A 16,371-nucleotide genomic window follows, 5' to 3' on the forward strand; every position below is an offset into this window, starting at 1 on the left:
TTTGAGGGACTGAGGGCTGGCTGCCGTGCTTAGACGGAGTTGAGTAGGGTGTCCCCGGCAAACTGCTGGTCTGTGAGGAAGGTGCAGGCAGAGATGTTATATTGCCTTGATCAAAATGTGGTGTCGATGTCGGAGAGCGCTCAACACCAGCAGGTGTTTCCACTTGCAAATGTCCTGACGACCTGCCAATCACACTGGCTGTTGCGGGTAAAGAGGTGGAAGGTCTGCATCCAAAACCAAGTGCGACTGCTGTCCCCACAGTCACAGAGGATGAAGAGGACGTGGATGCACTTGATGGGGCAGACGGTGGTTGACCCAGCCCACTAGGCTGCATTGTAGCACAGTGAGCTTCCCACTGCAACTTATGCCTCATATCCATGTGACGGTTCATGCATGAAGTACTCAAGCTAGTGATTTTTTGGCCTCTACTGAGATTTTGTTGACAAATTTTACAGACAACATGAGTTGGGTCATCCTTTGCGATGTCAAAAAATGCCCAGGCTATGCAAGGCTTAGATCCCGTGCGACCTGAAGAGCCACCACGACTTCTGGTCTGAGGCACAGTTGGGATTGAGGATGCAGTTGTTGACGTGCTTCCAGTACTCCGTCTCTGTCTAGGAAGGTGCACCGTTACCTCGTCGTCAGACTCGTCACTAGCATCCTCCTCCACCTCCTCTGCAGACCTCATGGACTGGCGGACTGAGGGTTGACAGTAAGTGGGGTCTACAACCTCGTCATCATCATCCTGTGTGTTCTCACACCCGTCGTCCTCAGAGCCAACCTCTTCCTGCCCCAACCGAAAAGTCAAGTTTTCGTTCCAATCAGGTATCTCAGTCTCCTCATCATCTTTCTCATTGTCTCCACCAACAGGAGTTAGTTTGGGAACAAGGGTCTACATTATGCTCAGAACCTTCTTCATCTGGACCTGGATCCGACTCACAAAGAATCTGGGCATCAGTGCAGCTCATTTCCTCATCTGGATTCACAGAAGCTCTGGAGCAGACCTCTGATTCCCAGGCTATAGTATGCGTAAACAGCTCTACAGACTCAACCATCTGTGTTACCCCATACTCAGGAGACTTGGGAGCTGTGAGGAAGCAAGTGCGATTGGGGTGACAACTCTGAGGACTGGAGTAGTTGTGATGTTGAAATTGACATGTAGGAGAGCCCACTTGAACGAGCACTAGATATCCGTTCAAGCACCTGCTGTTTTTGTGCCTCATCTGGAATTTTTGGCGATGCTCGTAGCGATGGTTGTAAGAAAGGGATCATATCAGATTGTCCAGGAAAAGAAGTAGACATCTTACTTTGGCTGGAAGATGGTCTTTCTTCTGCAGATGTTACTGTTGCTTTACCACCTACCCCACGGACACAACCTTTTTTTCCCTTTCCAACACGCCTATTCCCCTTTCCACCAGCAGCAGGCCTTTTGCTACTCATTTTGGTGCTTAACTAATTGGCAACTCTGTATCTGTAGTTGTTGGCACAAAAAACGAAGGATGAAAACCGAGCAGAGCTGAATGGCCAAACTGTGGTACTAGGCCCAAAAGTATTTACAGGGTTAGATACAGTAAAAATTGAGATACACAGGCGGTATAGATTGTTTCACAGGCGGGCTACTCTGCTGACGTGCAGACACTGCTCCTAGGCCCAAACCTATTAACTGGATTAGATGCAGTAAAAATTGAGATACACAGGCGGTGTAGCTAGCTTCACAGGCGGGCTACTCTGCTGACGTGCAGACACTGCTACTGAGCCCAAAACCCCAAAACGATTTACTGGGTTAGATGCAGTAAAAATTGAGATACACAGGCGGCATAGCTAGCTTCACAGGCGGACAGATGACTATCAAACAATGCTACTAGCCCAAAAGGATTGGCTGAACTAGATTACACCAAATGCTGTGACTAACACTTGCACAGCACTGGCTGAGACCTGCCTGGCAAACAGTGCTATGAACTGCTGTAACCTACCCTGAAAAGGGCTGATATTACAACTAGTTCCGACTCCCTAAACCTATCTCTCTGACAATTCGCTCCAAAAAAACACTCTTAGTCTGTATAGCGCCCACAGCAGCAGCGGTGCCGTCTAACACTAAGCTGCAGCAGTGAGGAAATGGTGGCGATGGGGAAAATGGCTGGTTCTTATAGGGCAAGGACATGTGACATACACAGCCAATGACACATGCCCTTGCTTGTGTGCATCACATGCACATTGCTGTGTGTGTGTGTGCGCACTGCTGATAGGCTGAGAGACTGCACCGCCCCTCTGTAAATGTGGGAAAGAAAAAAAAAATGGAGATCGGCGTTATTTCAGCACAGATCTATCCCCCGCCCACTATACACTGAAACAGTCCATTAACAATGATAAACAGTTTTAATGTGCAAATCAAGCTAGGCTTTTGGTGAACGAACAGTTATCGAACAGAAAGTCGAACAGCCGAATTTTAAGCAAATTGTTTGGGTTTGTCGAACGACTCGAACACCGCCCAAAACAGCTCGAATTTGAAATTGGCGAACAGTTCGACTCGAACACCGCTCATCTCTAATACTCAGGCCTAGTCCCTGTCCTGTGTCCTCCCCGCACAATTCATTATAAGTTTCTGATGGCGTCATAATGAATTTGGGGGTGTTATAATGAAATGAGATAGCCTCTTCCAACTTTCTATTCATTACAAAGTGTCCTTTCCCCTTCATCTCCCACTCCCCAACAAATGTTAAGTCCCTGATAGCGCAGTAATGAATTGCGTGGTGGGAGAAGACCCGATCGGGTCCATATAATGAATTGTGTGGTTTGGGAGGATCCTGTCAGGGCCTTATAATGAATTGTGGGGTGGGTGAGGACACTATCCGGGACTTGGCATCCTCCCCCAACACCCATTAATTTTAAATCCACAGGTAGTGTCGTCCTCCTCCCCCTGTTCATTATAAGTCCCTGAAGTTCATCCCAATCGCTCACCCCTGATCATTTTTCTCTTCCCAGTGTATTAAAAAAAATAATCTAGCTTCTTTCTTTTTTGCTGGAAACTTTTTCTAAATGTTACAATTGCACTCTGCATTCTGACGTTATCAGACCGCAAGCGAAGCAGCGAATCGTTCCTTGCTCAGCACTCCACATATGATGAGGGCAATCTGGCCACGGGACCCCCAGTGCCTTGAGCTCTGAGCAACAGTATAGATTGCCCTCATTATTACCACTCTGCAGGGACTCCCTCCACCTCCAGGCCCTGGTACAGGTCCACCAACAGTATGTCTGCCACTGCTGACAAGGCTTCAATTCACTGCTCAGTACATCACACTGGCAGTTGGTGACTGCTCGCTCTGCCAGTGCATCAATGCTGTGCCGACTGTTAATGTTCTCAAGTGTGCTTACGGCCTCCTTTCACAGGGCTGTATGTGGTGAATGAAGCAGCTCTGGCAAAAAGAAGACTGCTCCCAGGTGGAGTAAAGTTAAGTTTCTCTTTGGAGCCGCTCACCTTTCTAATGCTATTTTACCTGTGTGTTAACCCATATCTGCAGATAAATAGTGTTATGCAACTTGAAAGGTTCCATTTAACATCTGGCAGTGTATAGCTGGACTCAAAAGTTCAGAAAGCACTTTCACTCTAGGAAAGATTTATAAAGTACACCATTACAATCATCAGTGATCTTTTTTTTTGTTATAGACCGAGACATCTCGTATGCGTATATTTTGTGTGTATGTACATACAGCAGGTAAAATAAGAATTGAACATGTTAACAATTTTCAAAAGGTGCTATTGACATGAAATTCACACCAGATGACTGTAACAATTCATAAGGAAAATAAATCAAACTATACGTAAATGTCCATAAATTGTGTAATAATGAGATGACACGGGGGAAAAAGTATTGAAAACATTAAAAAGAGAGATTTCAGCTGGGGTCATGACTTTCTATGGCTTTGTACCTATCCATAATTAGAAAGCAATCCTTCTTGGTAAAAAATATCGACTGGTTCAACTGATGGCCTTTAAAAAGGTGACTCATTACCAAGGTGCCACACAAAAATCTCATGATGCAACCTTATTGTTACAAAACATACTGATGGACATTGGTTACAGAAAAATTTCTAAGCAACTGAATGTTCCAGTGAGCACTGTTGGTGTCATAATCCGGAAGTTAAAAGAACATAATTTCACTATAAACTGGCCAATACGAGGTGCTCCCTGCAAGATTTCAGACAGGAGTGAAAAGGTTTATCAGGAGAGTAGTCCAAGAGCCAAGGACTGGAGAGCTACAAAATAACCTGGAATTAGCAGGTACAATTGTTTCAAAGAATACTATTAAGTAATGCACTCAACCTCCATTGCCTGTATGCACGCTCACCACACAAGACTTCATTGCTACACAAAAAGCGTGTTCGAACGCGTTTAAAGTTTTCTCCGTAACATTTAGATAAGCCTGTGAAATACTGGGAGAATATAGTCTGATCAGATGAAACCAGAATTTAACTCTTTGGATGCCATAAAACACACCATGTTTGGAGGCTAAAAGGCACTACCCATCACCCCAAAAGCACAAAACCAGCAGTGAAGTTTGGAGGTGGGAACATCATGGTGTTGGGCTGTTTTTCAATATATGGCATTGTCATACTAAATGTAATTGCAGGAGGGATAAGTGGACAATTGTATAGAGATATTCTTGATAAAAATCTGCTGTCATCTACCAGGATGATGAAGATGAAACAAGGGTGTGACACTTCAGCAAGACAATGATCCCGAACACACAACCAAGGAAAGTCAACTGGATTCAAAGAAAGAAAATAAATAAAATAAAGCTCCTAGAATGGCCAAGTCAATCACCTGACCTGAATCCAACAGAAAATTTATGGAAGCACCTAAAGCTTTAGAGTTCATAGAATGAGCCCACGGAACATTAATGGATTTAAAGAGTGTGTGGAAGAATGGGCCAAAATCACTCTGAGTAATGCTTTCAACTAGTTTTTCCATACATGAAGCGTCTTGAAGCTGTCATCGCAAACACATGATTTTGTGCGAAGTATTAAATTCATTTTAGTAAGCGTGTTCAATATTTTCCCTGTCATTTCTCATTATTAAACATAGCTTTATTAATAGACATATGTGATGTGATGTCTTGCCTGTGTGGATTTGCTGGGTTGTTAGCAACAATTGATATTTCATGTCTCTACCACCTATATGAATATTTATTTGGAAAATTGGTGACTTGTTCAATACTTATTTTACCCGCTGTGAAACAATATAAACATTTCATATGGTAGCTGTGAGAAAATAAAAAATCATCATGATGATTGATAATCCATAACCATTCCATTTTAATGTTCCTTTCAGAGATCTTGTTCATAGGCAAACAGCAAGTGCAGTTGTTCAGCACATGTCGTTAGGGGTTTATGGATTTGGCTGTGAGGATTCTTTGAACCATCTGTTAAATTACGTATGGCCAAATGTGTTTGAAACCTCTCCTCATGTAATCCAAGCTGTCATGGGAGCACTTGAAGGTCTTAGAGTTGCTATTGGACCGTGTAGAATGCTGCAGTATTGCTTGCAGGTAACGTCTCTCCATTTTTCTTTTTCTACAACCTAATGTTTAATATTTCCAATTCTGTGTTTAAGATTTTCATATGTAAAGATAAAATCAAAGCTTGGAACTGAGGTACAAATCTTTCAGTCCACTCTTTCCTTAAACTTTCTTTAAACTAATCTGTTTTTCTTATATAGAGTGCGATGATCACTATTTATATTAAGCCGCCATTTATAAATTAATTCCTGCTCTGCGCATTTTAGGTTTAACCCCTTCCCGACCCATGACGCCACATAGGCGTCATGAAAACCCGTGCCAATCCGACCCATGACGCCTATGTGGCGTCATGGAATGATTGCGTCCCTGCAGATCGGGTGAAAGGGTTAACTCCTATTTTACCCGATCTGCAGGGAGAGGGGGAGTGGTGCTTCAGCCCAGGGGGGGTGGCTTCACCCCCCCGTGGCTACGATCGCTCTGATTGGCTGTTGAAAGTGAAACTGCCAATCAGAGCGATTTGTAATATTTCACCTAAAAAACAGGTGAAATATTACAATCCAGCCATGGCCGATGCTGCAATATCATCGGCCATGGCTGGAAAACCTGAAGTGACCACCCCCCACCCCACCGATCGCCCCCCCACCGCTCCGTTATGGGGTCCGGTCCCCTCCGTCCTGTGCTCCGCTGCCCCGTGCTCCTGCCCGCTCCCCCGTCCTGCTGTCCGCTCCCCCCGTCCTCCGATCACCCCCCCTGTGCTCAGATCCACCCCCCCACCACCCCTTCATACTTACCGATCCTCCCGGTGTCCAGCCGTCTCCTCGCTGGGCGCCGCCATCTTCCAAAATGGCGGGCGCATGCTCAGTACGCCCGCCGGCCGGCAGATTCCTTACAGGTACATTTTGATCGCTGTGGTAGGTTCTACCACAGCGATCAAAATAAAAAAAATAATAAATAAACCCCCCCCTTTATCACCCCCATAGATAGGGACAATAATAAAATAAAGAAAATATTTTTATTTTTTTTTCCCACTGTGGTTAGGGTTAGAACTAGGGTTAGGGTTAGAACTAGGGTTAGGGTTACGGGTAGGGTTAGGGTTATGGCATGTGCGGATTTGGCAGCGGATCCGCAGCGGATCGGCCGCGGATCCGCAGCGGATCGGCCGCGGATCGGCGGCGGATCCGCAGCGGATCGGCGGCGGATCGGCCGCGGATCCGCGGCGGATCGGCCGCGGATCCGCGGCGGATCGGCCGCGGATCGGCCGCGGATCCGCAGCGGATCGGCCGCGGATCCGCAGCGGATTGGCCGCGGATCCGCAGCGGATTGGCCGCTGCGAATTCGTAGCAGTTTTCCATCAGGTTTACAGTACCGTGTACACCTATGGAAAACCAAATCCGCTGTGCCCATGGTGCGGAAAATTCCGTGCAGAAACGCTGCGTTGTATTTTCCACAGCATGTCAATTCTTTGTGCGGATTCCGCAGCGTTTTACACCTGTTCCTCAATAGGAATCCGCAGGTGAAATCCGCACAAAAAAACACTGGAAATCTGCTGTAAATCCGCAGGTAAAACGCAGTGCCTTTTACTTGCAGATTTTTCAAAAGTCGTGCGGAAAAATCTCACACGAATCCGCTACGTGGGCACATACCCTTAGGGTTAGGGTTGGAATTAGGGCTAGGGTTGGAATTAGGGTTACGGGTGTGTTGGGGTTAGGGTTGTGGTTAGGGGTGTGTTGGGGTTAGGGTTGGGATTAGGGTTATGGCTACAGTTGGGATTAGGATTAGGGGTGTGTTGGGGTTAGTGTTGAAGTTAGAAATGAGGGGTTTCCACTGTTAGGGCACATCAGGGGTCTCCAAACGCAACATGGCGCCACCATTGATTCCAGCCAATCTTGCATTCAAAAAGTCAAATGGTGCTCCCTCCCTTCCAAGCCCCGACGTGTGCCCTAACAGTGGTTTACCCCCACATTTGGGGTACCAGCGTACTCAGGACAAACTGGGCAACAACTGTTGGGGTCCAATTTCTCCTGTTACCCTTGCAAAAATAAAAAATTACTTGCTAAGACATAATTTTTGAGGAAAGAAGAATTATTTTTTATTTTCACGGCTCTGCGTTGTAAACTTCTGTGAAGCACTTGGAGGTTGAACGTGCTCATCACACATCTAGATAAGTTCCTTGGGGGGTCTAGTTTCCAAAATGGGGTCACTTGTGGGGTGTTTCTACTGTTTAGGCACATCAGGGGCTCTGCAAATGCAACGTGACGCCCGCAGACCATTCCATCAAAGTCTGCATTTCAAATGTCACTACTTCCCTTCCGAGCCCTGACGTGCGCCCAAACAGTGGTTTACCCCCACATATGGGGTATCACTGTACTCACAACAAACTGGGCAACAAACATTGGGGCCCAATTTCTCCTGTTACCCTTGTGAAAATAAAAAATTGCTTGCTAAAACATCTTTTTTGAGGAAAGAAAAATGATTTTTTATTTTCACGGCTCTGTGTTGTAAACTTCTGTGAAGCACTTGGGGGTTGAATGTGCTCATCACACATCTAGATAAGTTCCTTGGGGGGTCTAGTTTCCAAAATGGGGTCACTTGTGGGGTGTTTTTACTGTTTAGGCACATCAGGGGCTCTGCAAATGCAACGTGACGCCCGCAGACCATTCCATCAAAGTCTGCATTTCAAATGTCACTACTTCCCTTCCGAGCCCTGACGTGCGCCCAAACAGTGGTTTACCCCCACATATGGGGTATCACTGTACTCACAACAAACTGGGCAACAAACATTGGGGCCCAATTTCTCCTGTTACCCTTGTGAAAATAAAAAATTGCTTGCTAAAACATCTTTTTTGAGGAAAGAAAAATTATTTTTTATTTTCACGGCTCTGTGTTGTAAACTTCTGTGAAGCACTTGGGGGTTGAATGTGCTCATCACACATCTAGATAAGTTCCTTGGGGGGTCTAGTTTCCAAAATGGGGTCACTTGTGGGGTGTTTTTACTGTTTAGGCACATCAGGGGCTCTGCAAATGCAACGTGACGCCAGCAGACCATTCCATCAAAGTCTGCATTCCAAAACGTCACTACTTCCCTTCCGAGCCCCGGCATGTGCCCAAACAGTGGTTTACCCCCACATATGGGGTATCAGCGTACTCAGGAGAAACTGGACAACAACTTTTGGGGTCCAATTTCTCCTGTTACCCTTGCAAAAATAAAAAATTCTGGGCTAAAAAAATATTTTTGAGGAAAGGAAACACATTTATTATTTTCACGGCTCTGCGTTATAAACTTCTGTGAAGCACTTGGGGGTTCAAAGTGCTCACCACACATCTAGATAAGTTCCTTGGGGGGTCTAGTTTCCAAAATGGAGTCACTTGTGGGGAGCTCCTACTGTTTAGGCACATCAGGGGCTCTGCAAATGCAACGTGACGCCCGCAGAGCATTCCATCAAAGTCTGCATTCCAAAACGTCACTACTTCCCTTCCGAGCCCCGGCATGTGCCCAAACAGTGGTTTACCCCCACATATGGGGTATCACCGTACTCAGGAGAAACTGGACAACAACTTTTGGGGTCCAATTTCTCCTGTTACCCTTGCAAAAATAAAAAATGCTGGGCTAAAAAAATATTTTTGAGGAAAGGAAACACATTTATTATTTTCACGGCTCTGCGTTATAAACTTCTGCGAAGCACTTGGGGGTTCAAAGTGCTCACCACACATCTAGATTAGTTCCTTGGGAGGTCTAGTTTCCAAAATGGGGTCACTTGTTAGGGAGCTCCAATGTTTAGGCACACAGGGGCTCTCCAAACGTGACATGGTGTCCGCTAATGATTGGAGCTAATTTTCCATTCAAAAAGCCAAATGGCGTGCCTTCCCTTCCGAGCCCTGCCGTGTGTCCAAACAGTGGTTTACCCCCACATATGGGGTATCATCGTACTCAGGACAAACTGGACAACAACATTTGGGGTCCAATTTCTCCTATTACCCTTGGAAAATTAAAAAATCCTGGGCTAAAACTCATTTTTGAGGAAAGAAAAATTATTTTTTATTTTCACGGCTCTGCGTTATAAACTTCTGTGAAGCACCTGGGGGTTATAAGTGCTCACTATGCATCTAGATAAGTTCCTTGGGGGTCTAGTTTCCAAAATGGGGTCACGTGTAGGGGAGCTCCAATGTTTAGGCACACAGGGGCTCTCCAAACGCGACATGGTGTTCGCTAACGATTGGAGCTAATTTTCCATTCAAAAAGTCAAATGGCACGCCTCCCCTTCCGAGCCTTGCCGTGCACCCAAACAGTGGTTTACCCCCACATATGAGGTATCAATATACTCAGCAGAAATTGCCCAACAAATTTTAGGATCCATTTTATCCTGTTGCCCATGTGAAAATGAAAAAATTGAGGCTAAAAGAAATTTTGTGTGAAAAAAAAGTACTTTTTAATTTTTACGGATCAATTTGTGAAGCACCTGAGAGTTTAAAGTGCTCACTATGCTTCTAGATAAGTTCCTTGGGGGGTCTACTTTCCAAAATGGGGTCACTTGTGGGAGCGCTCCAATGTTTAGGCACACGGGGGCTCTCCAAACGTGACATGGTCTCTGCTAGCGATGGAGATCATTTTTCATTCAAAAAGTCAAATGGCGCTCCTTCCCTTCCGAGCCTTACCATGTGCCCAAACAGTGGTTTACCCCCACATGTGAGGTATCAGTGTACTCAGGAGAAATTGTCCAACAAATTTTAGGATCCATTTTATCCTGTTGCCCATGTGAAAATGAAAAAATTGAGGCTAAAATAATTTTTTTGTGAAAAAAAAGTACTGTTTAATTTTTACGGATCAATTTGTGAAGCACCTGGGGGTTTAAAGTGCTCACTATGCTTCTAGATAAGTTCCTTGGGGGGTCTAGTTTCCAAAATGGGGTCACTTGTGGGGGAGCTCCAATGTTTAGGCACACGGGGGCTCTCCAAACGCGACATGGTGTCCGCTAAAGATTGGAGCCAATTTTTCATTCAAAAAGTCAAATGGCGCTCCTTTCCTTCCAAGCCCTGCCGTATGCCCAAACAGTGGTTTACCCCCACATATGAGGTATCAGCGTACTCAGGACAAATTGGACAACATCGTTCGTGGTCCAGTTTTTCCTTTTACCCTTGGGAAAATAAAAAAATTGTTGCTAAAAGATCATTTTTGTGACTAAAAAGTTAAATGTTCATTTTTTCCTTCCATGTTGCTTCTGCTGCTGTGAAACACCTGAAGGGTTAATAAACTTCTTGAATGTGGTTTTGAGCACCTTGAGGGGTGCAGTTTTTAGAATGGTGTCACTTTGGGGTATTTTCAGCCATATAGAACCCTCAAACTGACTTCAAATGTGAGGTGCTCCCTAAAAAAAATGGTTTTGTAAATTTTGTTGTAAAAATGAGAAATCACTGGTCAAATTTTAACCCTTATAACTTCCTAGCAAAAAAAAAATTTGTTTCCAAAATTGTGCTGATGTAAAGTAGACATGTGGGAAATGTTATTTATTCACTATTTTGTGTCACAACTCTCTGGTTTAACAGAATAAAAATTAAAAAATGTGAAAATTGCGAAATTTTCAAAATTTTCACCAAATTTCCGTTTTTTTCACAAATAAACTCAGAAATTATCGACCTAAATTTACCACTAACATGAAGCCCAATATGTCACGAAAAAACAATCTCAGAATCGCTAGGATCCGTTGAAGCGTTCCTGAGTTATTACCTCATAAAGGGACACTGGTCAGAATTGCAAAAAACGGCAAGGTCATTAAGGCCAAAATAGGCTGGGTCATGAAGGGGTTAACTACATAATATTAGACAACTCTAGTAAATACAATCAATCCACGGTGTATTCTACATATTATTTCAGTAGGGATAGTGCATAATAATATCATGTTCGCAGCTATTTGCAGCAGCTGACTTCCACAATCACAAGGAGTCTCAAACATGTGAGCCTGAGACTGCTTTCTGTGGGCCACAGGGTATTGTAAGTCCCAAGACCAGGGCCATAATGATTGTAGTCACAGAGCGACTGGTGAGGAATGGGGCCTGCCAATACCAGCACAGAAATGTATTGAATTTGCATCCTCGGACTCACATTCGGTTGAAATGTCAGACTCCCTGCACTGCAATAGCTATGCAAGCCACTAACCTATCAGATGCCGGCAGCTGATGTATTGCGCTGCCCATGACAGGCATGCTGAAGTCACTGCAATACAAACCTCCATGCACAAGCTATGGAGCAGAATGAGGATGCTATGTCGTGGCAGTAAGGACTGGTGAGAAGAATTAAGTCTTGGTTTTTTTTCTTTGTATTTTTGTGTATGTGAGGAGTGCCAGTGCGGGGGGAATAGGAGCTGGGGCTTATCACAAAATAAAAACTTTTTTTAGTGGCAATATTTTTTTTAGGTAAAAACCAACGTAAGCAATAAAAGTATATGTTTTGGTTTCATTGCGTCTAGAATGACCCAGCATGTAAAACTACCATAACCAACTCATACCATGAACACCATTAGAAAAGATCAGGGGTGGACGATTAATTTTTCCAAGGGGCGACATAAGTGACTCTGGCTGAATCAATAGGTTGAAATTATTTCTGCTCACTATTTAATGTTACAAATAATATAAAATAATGTTATCAGAAGTGAGCAGTGTGGACATCCCCTTATATGCCGTATTATCCCGCATACAGCCTAATACCATATTAGCTCGCACACAGCCCTCTACATACAGTATGAGCTGCTACGTAGCCCCTGTACATACAGTAGGAGGCTCCATCCCCATCCCCCTCAATATACATACAAATATCCAGTTCACAAAAAAAGTCCTCACTTCGCTCTTGTTCCCCCAACACTCTGTTCCGGTACACTTGACTGTCGTCACGTCATAGTATCAGCTAGCTCAGTCGTACACTGGTGGAAAGGAGGAGTCGACGGCTCTGTCCTCCACCAATGTATTCATCGCTATCTGCCTCTTGAGGGTAGCAGTGACCACGTGTGGCGACCAACAGACAGTGGGTGAAGGAAAGGTGCTGCACATGGGCCACAGTTTCAGCCCTTCGGCTGTCCCCAGGCTGGACTGGAACAGCAAGTGGGCCGGATTTGGACCGCAGTTTGCAATAGCTCTGGAAAAGCAAAATGATGCCCAAGAAAAAAAATGTGATCAAAGCCGTATAGAAAAATAATGGTATCACTGAAAAGCCATCTTGTACTGCAAAGAATGCGACCCACCAAACTATAATTTTTTTTTATGTTAAGGCTTTTTACCCGTTGGAGTTTGAGACCCCTGATTTAGAGGATGGCTGAAACTATTTCTGGATCGGACTACAAAGTTGTTTAAAGGGAACCTGTTAGGTCCCCCATGCCTTCCAACCCAGCAACATTGAGCTATATAGGATTAAACTCCCTGCCTAACCATACCTGTTTAACATACACTGCAGTTCAAAAGTTTAGGGTCACCCAGACAATTTTGTGTTTTCCATAACTCATACTTTTATTAATCAAATGAGTTGCCAAATGAATTGAAAATCTAGTCCAGACATTGACAAGGTTCGAAAAAAAGATTTTTATTTGAAATAATAATTTTCTCTTTCAAACTTTGCTTTTGTCAAATAATGCTCCCTTTGCAGCAATTACAGCATTACAGACCTTTGGCATTCTGTCAGTTAATTTGCTGAGGTAATCTGCAGAAATTTCACCCCATGCTTCCAGAAACCCCTCCCAAAAGTTGGTTTGGCTTGATGGGCACTTTTTCTGTACATATGGTCAAGCTGCTCCCACAACAGCTCAATGGGGTTGAGATCTGGTGACTGCGCTGACCACTCCATTGCAGATAGAATACCAGCTGCCTGCTTCTTCCCTAAATATTTCTTGCACAAGTTGGAGGTGTGCTTTGGGTCATTGTCCTGTTGTAGGATGAAATTGGCTCCAATCAAGCGCTGTCCACAGGGTATGTCATGGCGTTGCAAAATAGTGATAGCCTTCCTTTTTCAAAATCACTTTTACCTTGTACAAATCTCCCACCTTACCAGCACCAAAGCAACCCCAGACCGTCACATTACCTCCACCATGCTTGACAGGTGGCGTCGGGCACTCTCCCAGCATCTTTTCAGTTGTTCTGCGTCTCACAAAGGTTCTTCTTTGTGATCCGAACACATCAAACTTGGATTCGTCTGTCCGGGTATGTGCACACGTCAGGATTTCTTGCAGAAATTTCCTGAAGAAAACCGGAAATTTTCTGCAAGAAATCCGCATATTTTTTTTTATTTTCCCGTTGTTGTTTTTTTCGCGTTTTTTTTTTAGCATTTTGCAAGCGTAATTGGCTTGCAGAATGCTAAAGGTTTCCAAGCGATCTTTAGCATCGCTTGGAAAACTGATTGACAGGTTGGTGACACCTGTCAAACATAGTGTTTGACAAGTGTGACCAACTTTTTACTATAGATGCAGCCTATGCAGCATCAATAGTAAAAGAATGTTTAAAAATAATAAAAAAAATGGTTATACTCACCTGCAGGCAGCCGATCTCCTCAGCGGCTTCCGTTCCTATAGATGGTGTGTGTGTGTGTGTGTGTGTGTGCAGGACCTTCGATGACGTCGGGGTCACGTGACCGCGACATCATCGCAGGTCCTTCACACACACTATCTATAGGAACGGAAGCGGCAGCTTGCACCGCTGAGAGGCGGGAAGACTCCGGGGGCCATCGAAGGTGAGTATATGACTATTTTTTATTTTAATTCTTTTTTTTACTAATTATATGGTGCCCAGTCCGTGGAGGAGAGTCTCCTCTCCTCCACCCTGGGTACCAACCGCACATAATCTGCTTACTTCCCGCATGGTGGGCACAGCCCCGTGCGGGAAGTAAGCAGATCAATGCATTCCTAGGTGTGCGGAATCCCCGCAATTCCGCAAATTTAATGAACATGTTGCTTTTTTTTCCGCGATGCGATTTTTTTTGCGGAAAAAAATGCAACATTTGCACGAGAAATGCGGAATACACTGAAAATAATGAGAGGCATATGTAAGCGTTTTTTTCGCGTTTTTATCACGTTTTTATAGCGAAAAAACGCGAAAAATACTGAACGTGTGCACATGGCCTCCATAACACTTTTTTCCAATCTTCCTCTGTCCAATGTCTGTTTTCTTTTGCCCTTATTATTCTTTTCCTTTTATTAGCCAGTCTCCTATATGGCTTTTTCTTTGCCACTCTGCCCTAAAGGCCAGCATCCCGTAGTCACCTCTTCACTGTAGACGTTGACACTGGCGTTTTGTGTGTACTATTTAATGAAGCTGCCAGTTGAGGACCTGTAACGCGTCGATTTCTCAAACTACAGACTCTAATATACTTGTCTTGTTCTTTCTACTCTGGTTAGAGCCTGTTTGTGCTCTCCTCTTAAGGGAGTAGTACACGCCGTTGTAAGAAATCTTCAGTTTCTTGGCAGTGTGTCACATGGAATAGCCTTCATTTCTAAGAACAAGAATAGACTGTCGAGTTTCACATGAAAGTCCTTTTTTTCTGGCCATTTTGAGAGTTTAATGGAACCAACAAATGTAATGCTCCAGATTCTCAACTAGGAAAAAGGAAGGTCAGGTTTATAGGTTCTCTAATCAGCCAAACTGTTTTTAGCTGTGCTAACATACTTGCACAAGAGTTTTCAAGGGTATTCTAACCTTCCATTAGCCTTCTTACACAGTTAGCAAACACAAAGTACCATAAGAACACTGGAGTGATGTTGGAAATGGGCCTCTATACATCTGTGAAGACATTGCATTACAAACCAGATGTTTGCAGCTAGAATAGTCATTTACCACATTAACAATGTAAGGAGTGTATTTCTGAATCATTTAGGCCATGTGCACACGTTCAGTATTTTTCGCGTTTTTTTTCGCGTTTTTTCGCTATAAAAACGTGATAAAAACGCGAAAAAAACGCAAAAAAACACTTACATATGCCTCCCATTATTTTCAGTGTATTCCGCATTTCTTGTGCAAATGTTGCATTTTTTTCCACGAAAAAATCGCATCGCGGAAAAAAAGCAACATGTTCATTAAAATTGCAGGGATTCTGCACACCTAGGAATGCATTGATCTGTTTACTTCCCGCACGGGGCTGTGCCCACCATGCGGAAAGTAAGCAGATCTTGTGCGGTTGGTACCCAGGGTGGAGGAGAGGAGACTCTCCTCCACGGACTGGGCACCGTATAATTGGTAAAAAAAAAAAAAAAAAGAATTAAAATAAAAAATAGTCATATACTCACCTTCGATGGCCCCGGAGTCTTCCCGCCTCTCAACGGTGCATGCTTCCGTTCCTATAGATGGTGTGTGTGAAGGACCTGCGATGACGTCGCGGTCACGTGACCGCGACATCATCGAAGGTCCTGCACACACACACCATCTATAGGAACGGAAGCCGCTGAGGAGATCGGCTGTCTGCAGGTGAGTATAACCATTTTTTTTTTATTTTTTTTTAAACATTCTATCTTTTACTATTGATGCTGCATAGGCTGCATCTATGGTAAAAAGTTGGTCACACTTGTCACACTTTTGTGCTAAAAAAAACGCGAAAAAAACGGGGGAAAAAACGCAAAAAAAAAAAAATGCGGATTTCTTGCAGAAAATTTCCTTTTTTTTTTTTCAGGAAATTTCTGCAAGAAATCCTGACGTGTGCACATACCCTTAATGTTAGCTTCATTGGAAAAAACTGCTTTTCTTTCAAAATAAGGACATTTCTAAGTGACCCTTAACTTTTGAACTGTAGTGTAATTCAGCTAAATAAGTGCTTTAAAAAAAACATAAACTCAACTTTTCATATGCTAATGAGGGCTTTGACTAGTCAATGGAGCGATAGTCCTAGACTTGT

General features: G+C 44.0%; 1 protein-coding gene across 3 annotated transcripts in view; it reads left to right on the forward strand.

Annotated features, from left to right (window-relative positions):
- SF3B1 (splicing factor 3b subunit 1) overlaps nt 1-16,371 on the forward strand; it is a 460,811-nt gene that overhangs the window by 424,539 nt on the left and 19,901 nt on the right. For all 3 annotated transcript variants that reach the window (XM_077275636.1, XM_077275635.1, XM_077275638.1), the window contains one exon: nt 5,330-5,546. In XM_077275636.1, coding sequence (XP_077131751.1) covers nt 5,330-5,546 — 217 coding nt within the window. The remainder of the gene's footprint in view (nt 1-5,329; nt 5,547-16,371) is intronic.

Source organism: Ranitomeya variabilis, chromosome 7, assembly GCF_051348905.1.
Source record: "Ranitomeya variabilis isolate aRanVar5 chromosome 7, aRanVar5.hap1, whole genome shotgun sequence".
In the NCBI taxonomy this organism is placed as follows: Eukaryota; Metazoa; Chordata; class Amphibia; order Anura; family Dendrobatidae; genus Ranitomeya; species Ranitomeya variabilis.